Here is a 14,246-nt window from a genome sequence, read left to right as displayed (position 1 = left end):
AGGCTGGGAGGCTTGACAGAGCTATAATTACACAACTGGCTATGACATTAAACATAGGAAGAATTGATAGCCTGCTCAGCTGGCTCCTCATGCAGGGTTATATAACAACCACAGGAAAGGACCAACAATAATATTTAATTGCTCTCCCTCTGATTCCCATCTTGGGACACTTACATGCTACGTGAGAGTGGGATCAACAGCATAAATCAAAGGCACCCCAGGAACCACAGGTCTGTGAGTGAAGAACGTTTGCATTTGGTTACAGCTTCCTGATATTTACTTTTAGTGAGGCAGATGGGACTTCTCACAAAGGGAGCTTTGGCAAACCACGTGTTTTCCTTGCACGAGACTTTCAGGGTACTCTGCAGGCTGCCTTGAGCACCTCCACACCCTGTGTGACAGCCTCATCCACGGGACAGATTGAGGCATCTGAAAAAAGGCCTGCCTTGGAAGAAAGCTGCCCTTTGGGGCTGCATTCCCCCAATCTGTCCAACAGCCAGCACTGGTGATGTTGGGCCTTCCAAAGTCCCATCTTCTTCCCCACTACCAGCACCAAATTTGGAATTTCAGAAAAGCACGTGAGCCTTCTGATGTCACAGCTCTGAATTCCCCCCTTGAGCGTAGTGCTTTCATTCTGATCTTCCCTTCCCCAGTGTCTCCACACTCTTTCTTCATCCACCAGCTCCAAGATGATGGCCCTTGCCTAGGTAGGGAGGGGACCTGAACTTTGTTCTCACTCCTGCTCCACACCTTCTTTGAAGGCTCTGCTCCTCTGACTAGAACAGAAAAGTATTCACGGAGCCAGAAAGAGGAAATCCTGTTCTAATGACACAGTGTGGAGCTAGTACAACTTTTATTACAACCTCTGCACGTTCCCCAAACAAGCTGGCTGCTGGTTAAAAGCTGCTGAGCAGACACAACTCTCTCTCCATTTCACAGGAGGACCATGTGCTGCATGATTCCAGCTCAGGGATCAGGCCCTGAGAAGAATGGGAGGTGGAGAAGTGCTTTAGGAACTGGTTTAATGACAGGACCACAGCAGTAGGTGTGTTATTAGAAATGGCTGCGTTAATTGCTGCAGTTTTTCTTGGCTAGGCAATAACTACATAGGCAACCCCTGCATATCAAGAAAACTTTAACCAGATATCTTGCCTTTCTTCCAATTTTATTGGGCAGTTCTGCACTTCATTAGCATAAACAGATTTTTAAAAATGTATTTTTCTGCCCAATAATATGAATAATTTTGGCATAATCTGACAAAAAATGGGAATGCTGCTTCTTTGTCAAATCAATTTAGAGAAACACAAAGAAGTAATTCTACCACAGTTCACAGCCAGCGTTTTTGAATGCATTTTGAACACAGAACCAAAGAAATGTGCCCGAAGAGAAACATAAAAGTGAGAGGAGGCCTTTTGTAACCTGGATGAAGAAGATTCGTGAGGTTTGATGCTGGCACTGCGGTCCCTTCTCACTGGAGCTGGCTCCAGAGTGGGCAGTCCTGTGGCTGATGTTGTTGTGGTCCAGGTTGAGGACACTCGTCTCAGCAGTCCTGGAGGCAAACTTCTCCGTAAGCGCTGCGGAGAAACCAGGTCCTCACAGTTTGTACAGGCTCACAAAACCTCCACACACACACAAATGAACCCATTTCCCTTTGCTTCATTCTGTCTGACAACACCCTTAAACCTGGGTTCTCCCAGGGATTATTCATTTCAAACACAGCCAGTGCTTTCAATGCTTGGAGAGTCCGGACCATCCTCCCTATCTCAAATCCAAAAAACCATGTATATATATCTATATTTATATGTATATATATATCTATATATATCTCCACAGCCCCATAGCCACAGATGTTCAACACCTGATGTGGCCAAAGGCACTTAAACAAGTTAGCAAGGCCATAAAGGTGACTGAAGCATCTGCCATGAAAGGAAAGGCTGGAGAAGGTGGAATTGCTCACTCTGAAGAAGGGAAGTCTCAGGGTAGATCTTACCAGGGTACACAAATAGCTGAAGGGAGGGTGTAAAGAAGAAGGCTCTTTGCAGGGGTGCCCAGTGACAGGACAGGAGGCAGTGGAGCAAAAACTGAAGTACAAGGAATTTAATTAAAATGTAGGAAATTTTTTTTTTTTACTGTGAGGATGGCTGAACACAGAGAAGTTGCCTGAAGAAGCTGTGAAATCTAAATTCATGGAGATACTCAAAACCCAACTGGACATCCTCCTGAGCAACCTGACCTAGGCTGAGCCTAGAGAAAATTTCTCCTCACTGAGCTGAGGGACAGGACTGGACTAGACAATCTCCAGATGCACTTTCAACCTCAACTGCTCTGATTGAAACTGTCATGAATCCTCAGAATCAGAGATTCAAGGCAAGAAAGGCTGTAAGAAAAATAAGGCAGGGGAGCTCCAACTTTTTTCCCCTGCCACATCTACCCAACCCTAAGATTACACACTGAAACAAAACTTTCATGCTCTGGGATATGATGTTTCAAAAAGCTTAGAGGAAGCATCACTGTTTACAGCAGATTTTTATTGAACCCCTTTTTTCTTTAACCTGACTCCTCCATTTCTCCAAATAACAGGATTCACATGTTTGGGTTTTTTTAATTTTTGAAGGCAAAGAAAATAAAGGATCTTTTTTTGGAGCCAGATTTGCTGTTGCAGATCCTATAATTTTTTAAGCTGTTTCTCTTGTGAAGTTCTCGTAAAGTGTTTATAGTTAAGAACTAAAATAAATATATCTGCAATGGAGAGCTTGGACTTTGCCAGAGGGTTAAGAAATATGAGATAGAAGACATCTGTGGTTCTGAAGCTCAAAGTTGCAGATAAATATGTTAACACATTATCTCCTTACACAAAATGCTCAGTGTCAGACGGTTAAGGTGAAGGTCCTAAATCTGCTTTTAGACACTTTAAATAAAGACATGCAAACTATTTATTTTATGGACTGTGATACATTTAGGTCAATAAATTCTTCAGTCAAATTAGTTCTCTGTAGCATTAACTCATTTCTTCATCCTTCATTTCTCTTCTCCTCACAGGGTATTATGCAACAGCAAACTGATATCTGTTCCCTGTGTGTTCTCCTGTGATAGCTGTGCTTTTCCATTTAACTCTTCCCCTCAGAGCCTGGGGTACAGCCATTATAGACATGGTCACTAAAATAAACTGGGAAATGTGCTTAAAAACCTGTGAACATCCATTTTGAACATACAGCTGCTAAACAGGCAAATAGGGTGGCAATTACCATCACACTAAACTGTAATAAAAGAATCACGAGCGTTGCAATTCAGATGCCTGGAAATGCTGGAATGAACGACTGGCTGTGCCATTTAAACTGTAAAAACATAAAAGCATTCGCCTGTGCAATGTACTCTGCCTATATTTAATTTTACAAGGGAGGCTGCACTACAAAAGCATTTGGGTTTAGTTTCAGAAATGAAATGTAAGCCTTGCAGGACAGCTAATTAGCAACAAACCTACAATTCACACTACTTCAAATGTGATGTGCTCTTTCTAGCTGTTCACTTGCTAAGTGTGGGTGGTTAACACTGGTTATTTCCTGCCTGATCCCTGAGCATTCATAAAGCCATTTTAAAAAGGCAGTATTATACATATGTATTTATGGTTCTGTCTTCTTTTTCTTCTCAAGACAACTTCCACAAGCTCACAGTATTTGTCATACCAATGACTGTGATATTTTTGTTAGTTTGTGGGGTACACAACAGTTTAGACTTGATCCAAAGCACCTGAACGTCATCAATAGGAACTTTTTAATTGACTTTTCTGTAGGTTTCTGATTAAGGGAAGGAAGAAGAGGTGGCAATTCACACAAAAAGCCCAGTGATGTCTGACAGCCCAGCGGTGTCCCTTCAGGGAGAGGCAGGCTCCAGCACTCACCTTGGGAATTGCTAGTTTCTCTCCCTTCTCCGGACACTCCTCCGAGTCGGAGCAGGTGTAGTTCTCACTGAAGGACACCAAGGGGTTCACCCTGGGCTTGTGGATGGCCTGGAAGGTCAGCTGTGTGTTGAGCAGGTTGCTCACGGTCCTCAGGGACGTGCAGACGTTGGGGGGCAGCGAAGGGTCGGCCAGGAGGTCTGTGATGAGCCCGTGGGCTTCCCCCATGACAGCGATGTCCACCGTGATGCTGGTGCCAGAAGACTAGAGAGGAGAGAAATAACACAGGTGGGACAACAGGAGTGAACAGTGCTGCTAGGCACTGCCTCGAGCTGTGGTGAACTCTTCACAGCTTCTGTTAAAGCGGCTGCAGGTGGAAAAATAATAACACAAGATAATTCTTTAAATACAGAGAACAACGCTGAATAGATCGATCATCGGTCTGCAAAGACTCTGGAATTCCATCATATCTGATTTCACAGCTTTCCCCATCTGCAGCTGACTCAAGCCATCTGAATAAATTGTTCAGGCTCCCTGTAGAGACGTGGTCAATAGCCAGGGCCTATTTGCACAAACAGTTTTTTGGAGACATGGCTTGGGATGGGAGGAGACTCTCCTGAGAGATGCCTGAGTACTAACTACAGAACAACTAATCTAGAACAACTAATGTTCAGTGCTTAGGCCTAGATAAATGAAATTCATCCCAAGCATATACTGAGATTAGTAAAATATCTCCATGCAACTAAATTATAATATTCTGGTATGGTAGCAACAACATTCTTCTCCAACAATTGCATATTGGGCAGCTATACCAAAACTGAAATGGAGTAAAAATGGGATTTTTTTAAACCTTAAAGCTGTCAAGTCTGTGAATTGCTATACAGTACCATTGCAAAGGTCTGAGGATTTTTAAATTCTTAATAAAGAACAGTGAGACTTGGATGTACACAGAAGTAAAAGGCAGAAGGCATATGGAATTTCAATGCAGAAGTGACATTTCAGCCTCACTAGATGGTGCACTAAAACCCACCATAAATTCTGCATGGAATTGCTGTTTCAGGGCACTCCAAGAGTGACCATTTTCCCTTTGTTGTGTCTCTGACACACAAGCTCAGTCCTGCTGCTACTGTTTGGGACTCAGCAGGTGTACGTGCAGTTTCCCAGAGAGACCACTGCAGCAGATTTTGTGCTAATTTGCTTTCATGTATTTCTTAGAAAAAGCTAAAATACATAGTTCGTTAAATGGGGAAGTTATGTCTGTGAAAAGAATGCAGGAGTTACTTGGAGTGGCAAGCAAAGAGCACGGAGAATTGGTCAGACTGAGAAGGAGAGTGATTAAAGCCAGGAATGAGTCATGACAGCATTCATGCACCTCAAAACACAAAGAACAGAGCAACACAACTTGACACTGCTTCGTTCTCAGAAAAGGCTTTACAGGCAATAAAAAAGCATTTCTGAGGAAAGTGATATATTAGATAAGTATAGCTAAACCTCTTCCCTCTGTCTTCCCAGTTGCATAACGTGGACATCAGGCCCTTGGCAATCAGATGTTTCACTGCACTGATCCCTTCTCATGTCCTGCTTCTTGCTAAGACTGCAGCACCTTCCATTCACCATTCTCTCCTGCAGGCAGAGAACCAGCCTCTTCCCACATTTCTTTGCCATGCTATGAAATAACATAAACCAGAAACTGCTTAATCTACGGGAGTGCTATTTCATCCTACTGAAAAAAAATTAATGCCTGAATTTAACTTAATGGCTTTTTCATTGCTTAACATCTCAGGAGTGCATGCAGAAGATTCTGGCAGATGCTAAAGAAAATCATTAAATTAAAGGACAAGGCTTGGGATGGGAGTAATTAATTATCCATCTTAACCTCAGCCATGGCAAACGAACCAAAGGGGAGTGAGGCAGAATACATCACTCCAAATGCAACAGAAGCCTCATATTTTCAGCAAAACTGTGTCATCTACAGCTTGAAATTCTATTAAGCCAGGAGTAGTTGACAATGAGAGGCAGAGATTAATACTTCTGTGAAGTAAACAAGTCTGACTCAGCGGGCTGTAAGCAGAGGCTCTGTACAGCAGTGCTGGTACTTTGCCAAGCAGCCAGCATTGCTCTCCATGACTGGTACCAAGTGGGAGAGCCCTTCTCCACGGTGCATTTCTGCCACAGGGCCTCCAGCTCCCTGTGCTCTCGTGGCTGTTGGTGACCTTAACTCTGAGACCCTGCAGATTTGTCCCAGCCAAATGGCAGGCTGTGATGAGTTATGTGAGTCAAGGAGTAGGAATGGTTCATCTATCTCAGGGTTAATTTACAGCACAATCAGACTAGTCTGACTAGGTAAAATCACAGGTGTTTAAATTATTATTTTCTAAAATTTATTACAAATGGAATGCATGAGAACATTAAAAAATATTTTACTTTTCAGAGTCTCTACTAAAAAACAGCGAAGAGCAGCACATGCTTTGTAGACCATTACTCAGAAAGTAGATGATCATGTGTTTCCCTAAAGGGCAAGGAAACCTGGAATTTAGTGTAAATCACTGTGACAATGTGAAAGCAAGAGAGTAAACTGCTGAAAATTTGAGATTAATGTAATCACATATATGCACATGTACTGTACATATGCACATACACACACATGCACACAGATATATATGCAGGGAGTCTTCTTTTAGGGTAAAAGTGCAGACAAAATCCATGCTCAGCCTTTGTCAGTTGTTTTCTACTAACGTGCACACCCTCTGCATGAACTGATTTGGATTCTTTCCAAACCACTTTTCTCACTGAAGCTCCAAGGCCGGATACTCGGGAATAGCGGCATGAACAACATTTGCAAACACTAACAAACAACTAATTTGATAAAACAAAACAAAACAACGAGGAGCTAAGATAAGGTGAACTTAATTTCACAATGGTCAGCGTTCATTTGCTCATCTTTGCCAATAATTGTCAATGCAGTTCCCTCCCATGACTTTTGGATAAGACTGGCTTGCTGTTCATTTTGTGACTTCATTCCAGCCCTGATTTCAGCAATGTCATGCAGTGACTGAAACTGAAATGCTCTGGGGCATGAGAATGAGAAAGCAAACAGGCTGGGAACAAAAGTAAAACTAAACAGGCTCGTTTTTAACTAAGATAAGAATTAAAAATAATTCCTTACGGTGCTGAAAAACAGCTGGTTCAGGCCACAGTGCCAACTGGAATTCCTAAGTGGGCCCAAATGCACTTGCTGCATGTTTTGAGGCTTCCTTTTATGTACAGAAATTAAAAAAACAAACAAACCTAAAACACACTGCTGCATGTGCAGGACCAAACCACAAAAGTAGCATGTACCAGTATCACACAGATGATGTTTGTCAGGGCAGGAAACAACTGTAAGGAACACTCTTATATTCAATACGAAAAGAGTGTCCTGGAAAATTTTAATAATAATTTGGAATTTTTTAGATTTAAATGATTTATTTTGGAGTTTGCAACATGACTAGAAAAGTTCTCAAAATCTGCCTAACCTTCACTGGGCTTTTCAATTACAGTCCACAAAATCCCCTTTGTTTCCTTCTGTTAAATTATATTATGCACAGAACTCTTAAGAACAGCTTTTTACTCAGGAGAAGGAAAAAGCAGATAAAACTGTGCAGGAAAAATGAATTTAGGAAAATAGGAATAACAAATTCCTTGACCCATAAGACCTGATAGATAAATTTAGGTATGAATACTTGTGTTGGCTCACCTGGGGAGCAGATTTGACATCCATACACTCAACAGATGCCTTACCACAAAGAGAAGTTTTTCCCCTCCCCATTCATGTTTTGCATATGATTCTCATCCAGCTTAACTAAAAAACACCACTCTTTGCACCCTACAAAGGTGACAACACAAAACCAGTCAAAACTTATGCAAAGGAAAAAAAAAAAAACAAAACCCAAACCAAAAACCAATTATCAAAACACAAACCACAATTAATTTCACACAGCCTGGTGTTAGGGAGAAATAAAATCTTCATTTGCTGTGGCTTGTACAAGGAAAAGCAATAAAGGCAGAGATGTTGGCCTTTCACCACGTTACACTCAAGAGCACTCTGTAAGCAAAAGAATGGGGGAGGCAAAGAGGAAAAAAAAGCAAAGGAGAGCGGCATCCAGCGTATCTTCAATCTTCACACAATTACCAGCAGCTATAAATCACTATCTGATACGGTTTCCAAGTCACATCATAAATGTTCAGGCCAAGCTGTCTGGAAACAAAATTAAAAGCAAATATAATTCTCCATTATTTTAATGTCCGCAGAGCAATTTGAAGGATAAACATCAATTGGCTTCTATGGAAATAATGAATCATTTTAAAGGCGCCACAGACTTAACTACTCCACCTTCCACTGAATGACTAAGGAAAAAAGCGTGCATGCAATTCTTTCACATTTCACTTCTCTCTATTTAAAGCTCTGGAACCGGAGTATTTTATTTTACTTTTTATTTTTCTCTTATTTTGTACTAACACGAGATTTCTGCTTTTCTCTTCTTTGGTGAGCAAGATGATGTTTATGAGAATCTTTGCTCCAGCTTAATGAAGCACAGCATTCCCAGTGCTCTCTGGAGGTCAACCAGCCACAGGCTCTGCAAGGCACACTCTTTGGTAGGGCTGAAAATAGCATTTTCCTGTTGTCTCATCACATTGATCAAAGAAAACCTTTCCAAAGCATCTATGTAGTCCCTGGCTTTGCTGTTGAGTCTTTAATGCACCCAGGACCACATAACCATAAACCAGACACTGAGGCACAAAAGATGAGCCCACAATGAAGGAAACTCTAAATCTTGCTTGAGCCATAATGATTTGGGTTTTAATCCTGGTTCCAAGATGCTGGGGACGGCACCAGCACGGCAAAGCAGAGCTACCTGATAACAATTACACTGAACTCTGATCTGCAGGGCAGAAAGCGTCACCGCTGCCACACAAAGTGTGTCTGTAATGCCAGGAAGATGCCAGAGCCCAGGGATCACAGAGCAGCCAGAGGAAGTATTCCAAAGTAGCTCTGCAAATGCAGGATCTGGTGAAATGGGTCTCACTGAAGAGTCACATTTTTTGTCCTCTCCGTGTATGGCAGTGAGCCCTTTCCTCAGCAGCAGCCTGGGGCTGGGTGGGCATGGGCTGAGCAGCCTCCTGCAGGGCTGGCTCTGGAATCTCACAGTATTTAAACTACCAGTCCTCTACTACTACCAAGCAAGGCCACTGATTTGGACCTTCCTCCTGTATCCCACCACTGGCTAACACACAATTCCTAGGAAGATAATAATCTCTGAAACCTCATCCCATCCGCCACATTTGTTTGAAGCTGCCACAGAGGAGCACGACTACTTTCTTTAGAAAACCGGGATGACAACACCACCATTCTTTAACGGTTTGAGAAGGAAATACTTTTCCCCCCTTCTTATAAAACCTGTGGAATGTATCACTGTCTGCAGCACGCTTTGTCTGCGGAGGCAGCTGCAATCCCCACATCCTGCATCTCCACCTTAGGTGACACCACTCACAAAGCTCACAGCTACAGCTGACTGACTTTCTTCCATTACAGGATCTTTCAGTTCGTGACAGCTTTGTCAGCCAAAGAGCTCAGACTGAAACATACACTGCCAGGTATCTGCCTGGGGTGAATTATTCCAGTGTTTGAGGAAAATTGCTCAGACATTTACAAGGAGACTGTTGGAGTCTTTTATCCATCCTAAAAACTCTTCGTAAACTGATACCACTTAATCTGCAGCAGGCACTGGAGGTGCAGTAAGGCCTTTTGCTTTCCATGCTCTGATATGTCCTGATTTGGTTGTGAAGTCCCCAGGAAAAATGAACAAAACCAAAGCTAGCCCTGCACGACCTCTGTGGGTGGTCAGAAACCCACCATGGAGCTGCCCTAAATGTGCTCACCCCCACACACTGCACACGTGTCCTCAAGCACTGTGCACAACATTCCAAAGGGCACAGGATCACATTCAAGAAACAGAGAGCACTTTTGAGCTGTTTTGCAGTTTTGGTGCCATCTATAACTTTCTAGGGAGGCTGTGGGTTCTTGCTTTCAGGTCACCTAGCTGGCTTTTCCAGATTTGTTACACACACAGAAGGAAAATATCCTTGTGGTCACTAGCAACAGAGCAACAATAAAAAATGATAGATGCAGAAATAATCTCAAGGAGTGGGAGGACTGGATTTGTCCAGATTCAAGACCTACAGAGTAGGAAAGTCTGAACCCATGTGGATGCAAGTACTGGACACAACCCAATGCAACAAAATTAAACCCCTGTCATTTATACATCTGACAGAAAGGACCTCCCATGAACTAACTCCACTGCTACTGACATCAAGTGGTACTTAATTTTCCACATTTCCTCCTGCCACAGTAGAGCACAGCTGGAACCCCTGGGAGGCACAGGGGAAAGGGACAGAGGGCGCGCTGGGTGGCACAGCGCGGCGAGGGGCAAGCCAGCCATACATGTGCTCTGCCTTGGGCTCCTTGGGAAACCCCAGTCCAAGTGAAGACACTCAGCCAGTTGGGATGACCTCCTGCATCAGGCATGCCACGAGGAGGATCCAGGGAAAGCAGCTCCTGGAAGGAGGCGAGAGCACAGGCTGAGCTTCCTGGCTGAGAGCTGCCGGTCACAGCTTGCAAACCTCGTGGAAACTCTGACGCTGGCATTTGATGTTCTCAGCAGAGCCCTGGGGACGCAGTCACCCAGTTCCAAGGGACTTTCCGTGCTATTTGGCTGCCTAAAAACATTAAAACATCACGAATATCCAGCCCAGAGAACTACTTGATGATGTAGAGCAGATCACAGAGTCAGTCACAGTCAGGGTTGATTACTTACAAAGTAGACGCCACTCCAACCAAACTAGGAACTTTAAAAATTATTGCTTTTAATTAAAGCACAGCAGATGGGAAAAATTAAATTCTAAATGGGACTCAAATCTGCTTTGAGTAACACAGACCAAGGAAAACAATTCTGTGCTTCAGAGGCTGTCCTCAATTGTCTTACATTATTGTTCTCCAATTTGTACATCAGATGGTCTCAAATTGGTAGCTTGAAGCTGATAGTTTGTGTTCATATGAAGAAAACTGCGACAACTGTCTTCAGCTTCAACTTGAGCTCCTGCTGGGACCCAGCAGGAGTGGGGTGCTGGGTGCACACACAGGAGGATAAACCATCTATTAATACCTGGTGATGCTACCCCTGAGTTTACGGCTTACACGCCTGCTCAGCATGGAGAGCTATTTTAATTCTACGGTGAACTAAAACAGAGCAGCCAAATACACAGCATGAGTTAAAAAAAGATCCATTGAAAGCAATAATCACCGCTCTGCCTTCTGTGTACTAACTAATCCTCCCACATTTTCAACTTGACAGTCTCAGTTACACCAGAGCAAAGCCAAAGGAGCCAGGTACTGCCGTATTTTCTCCCTTTCAAAGTACTTCAGGCTCTTCTGGGATGCAGCTTGAGAAGCAACCTCACAATTAGCAGAAAACTGCAGAAATATGTATGAAAATAAACCCACATTCACATCCATCTCATCCATCCATGGATTCACATCCATCTTAGCTCTTCACTAAGAACTGCTGAACAGTATGAGGAAGAGAATTATCAAATATCATTAAAAACATAATGCAGATAAATGCAGCCTCTAAATGAAGACAAAAGGTTGGGGGTGGGAGTGAAAAGCTGCTATACAGGGTGTCAAATATATTTTCAATTACTAAAAAGAAGTTGTCACAGGAGAATAAACTAAAAAAAGAAAACATCATAAGGTTTTTAGTGTTGAAAACCAGAATAAGAAAAAATTAGAAAGTAGGAAGTAATCATCAGTGAAGCTGTAGATAAAGAGCCTTTAATGTTCAGTCTGTTCTTCCTGGAATTACAATAGGGATTTGGAAATGACAGCAGCAGCCAGATGTATATCCTGGGCCATGTTTCCCATATGCTGCAGCAACAGAGCAGAAGGATCCCACAAAATTCCCCAGTGACCATCAACACTACTGATATTTAGTGGTCCATTTTTAAGAACAGGCTTTCCCTGAAGCCAAAGGCAGGCAGTGATATTCTGCACCTTTTGAAAAGGATAAATCCTCTGCACATCAAACTCCAGTGAGAGCCTCACTGCAGACAAATTGGTCCTGTTTCAACATTCTTTTCTTCTCCATCAGACCTTGTGGTTTGCATTATTTCAGTTCTCCTGACTTTAGGCACTCACACTAATACCAGTTAATAGCCACTGAGTGCTAGAGATGCCTCCTCCTCTTTCTCATGACTTTATGTCACTAATGATCTCCTCTGTGAAAAGAATTAATCATTTTTCTGTAACACTTGGCTTTGGATTCTTATATTATGACTCATTAAAAAAAAAAAAAACCAAAAAAAAAAACCCAGCTGTAGCCCTAGGGACTTACAGCCCCAAATCCTTCACCATAGCTGCTGCAGAGCTATTATTTCTCTAAAGTACAAGCTACTAACATCTAAAGCCACGACCTGCAAAACTCACTAAATCCCCCACCTCTGCTGGATTATTCATTGGCAGACTCTTCAATGAAGATCAGAACAGAGAGAACCAGTAATTCATACACAAGAAATATAGAACACCATTCTCTGCATGCCTTCTGTGATATTAAAATAATTGTTTTCACTTACCACAGATATAAACTGACAGAGCAGCAAGCCCTGAGGACTGCTTTCAACCTACTTCATCCTTGACCTGCAAGGACCAACTTAAAGACACACACGGTTAGTTTATACTGTGGGCTTATTTTGCCTTTGCTGTCACGAATGAAAAAAAAAAAAAAATTAAAAAAATTGCCTGCTGAGATACAAGGTACACAGCTGATAACCACAGGTCAATGCCTGCATCAGATGGCCATTTTCAGCCACTGCTGTTCTGGTCTTTAATCTACACACTGGATGCTAAAGGCTCTAGGATTTTCTAAGTGATTTCAGCAATCTCTAATTTCTTCCATGGAGCTGGTGACAGATTTGTCTTGAGCACAGTTTTAACCTAAGGAAAGTCTTACTTTCAACTCGTGTCTTTTAGGTTGTGAGCAGTGCTTGACTTGCACTTCAGAAAAAGAAAAAAGTAAAATGCATGTAATATTCCTAATTATGACACCCTGGCTGCTTCTTAATTCTAATTAGAGATAGACCCAATCTGTACTTCTGCATCATTAATATCTCACCATGCTGAACTCTGACTTCCTGGCTCAGGGTCTGCACTACTTTATGAGGGCCAAACACTTCTGTGTTTTTGGAAAGCTTGGATTCAAACTCACATCTAAATATAACAGCACCAGCTTCTCATTTACAAAAGGCAACGGAGCCATAGAGACCAGAAAACAGACACAGATCATGAAGCACTGGTGCTTATGCTGGCAACCACACTTGACAATGATTTCTATCTCCACTGTGAGTTATGTTTTCTGCTTGGATGTGGACATTAAGGAAAAAAAAAAAAACAAACTGTGGGTTGCACATGGGGCTTTTTTAAATGTTAAATGTCCTTGTGAAGCTGAACTTCAGCAGTTCATCTGAATCTGCTGCAGCAATAAATCAGTGATGATGCAGCAGTAAGTGCAATAGAAGCACTTACTACCAATGAGTAGCTACACTGCATAGGTCCTGGCAGACAGGTTAAAAGCCTTAACTGAATTTTTTTATAAGGAGTTCGAATTTTTGAAAAAAAATTTGAAATTAAAAGTCTTAACTGAATTTTTATAGAAGGGGGTATAGAAAAGAAGTGTCAACACACAAATATGTTTTACCATCTAAAATCAAAGACTTTGGAAGATACCTCATACAGAGACTTGACATTTTAGCTCAGAACTGATGCTGTTAATTGGTGCACACATCATTGAGCTATTTGCTGATGAGATTTACAATCACATGATTCTGCCCCAGAGCTCTCTTACACAGAGAACAGTGTGGTGTCCTCCCAAACAAGAAACAGCAGCTCAAGGATTCAGAGTGCACTGACAACTTCAGACAAACACAAAAAGTATTTTGCACTGACAGAAAAATTATTGGTTTTGGAATTGCTGGTGACAGAAAGGGCTTATTTTGGCTTTTCTTCAGCAATTTCAGAACAGTTTTATTAAAAGACAGGAACAAGAAATCGCATCAACTTCTCAAAACTTAAATCTTTAGTTTGAAAATGATGAAATAAAATTCCTCAGGTGTTTTTTTTCAAAAAGGTTATGGTTTCTCTTTGTGAAGAACAGCCTGGTGCCCATATTTGCATTAGACTTCTGCAGAAGGCTTAGTGTGTCTCTTGTGGTCAGAGGCTCACAGTTGAATTAAGAGGGATCCATAGTGGATTAGACTCCAA

General features: G+C 42.2%; 1 protein-coding gene across 1 annotated transcript in view; it reads right to left on the bottom strand.

Annotated features, from left to right (window-relative positions):
- The window catches only part of PDE3A (phosphodiesterase 3A), a 218,846-nt gene that overhangs the window by 28,977 nt on the left and 175,623 nt on the right, over positions 1–14,246 (bottom strand). The window contains exons 3-4 of the mRNA XM_041398886.1: positions 3,899–4,159; positions 1,420–1,574 (exon numbers count right to left, since the gene is read on the bottom strand). Coding sequence (XP_041254820.1) covers positions 1,420–1,574; positions 3,899–4,159 — 416 coding nt within the window. The remainder of the gene's footprint in view (positions 1–1,419; positions 1,575–3,898; positions 4,160–14,246) is intronic.

The sequence above is a fragment of the Onychostruthus taczanowskii genome, unplaced genomic scaffold (genome assembly GCF_017590055.1).
Source record: "Onychostruthus taczanowskii isolate IOZ18803 unplaced genomic scaffold, ASM1759005v1 scaffold15, whole genome shotgun sequence".
Classification (NCBI taxonomy): domain Eukaryota; kingdom Metazoa; phylum Chordata; class Aves; order Passeriformes; family Passeridae; genus Onychostruthus; species Onychostruthus taczanowskii.
Note: the sequence above shows the minus strand (reverse complement) of the source record. Positions and strands in the feature narration are given on the sequence as shown.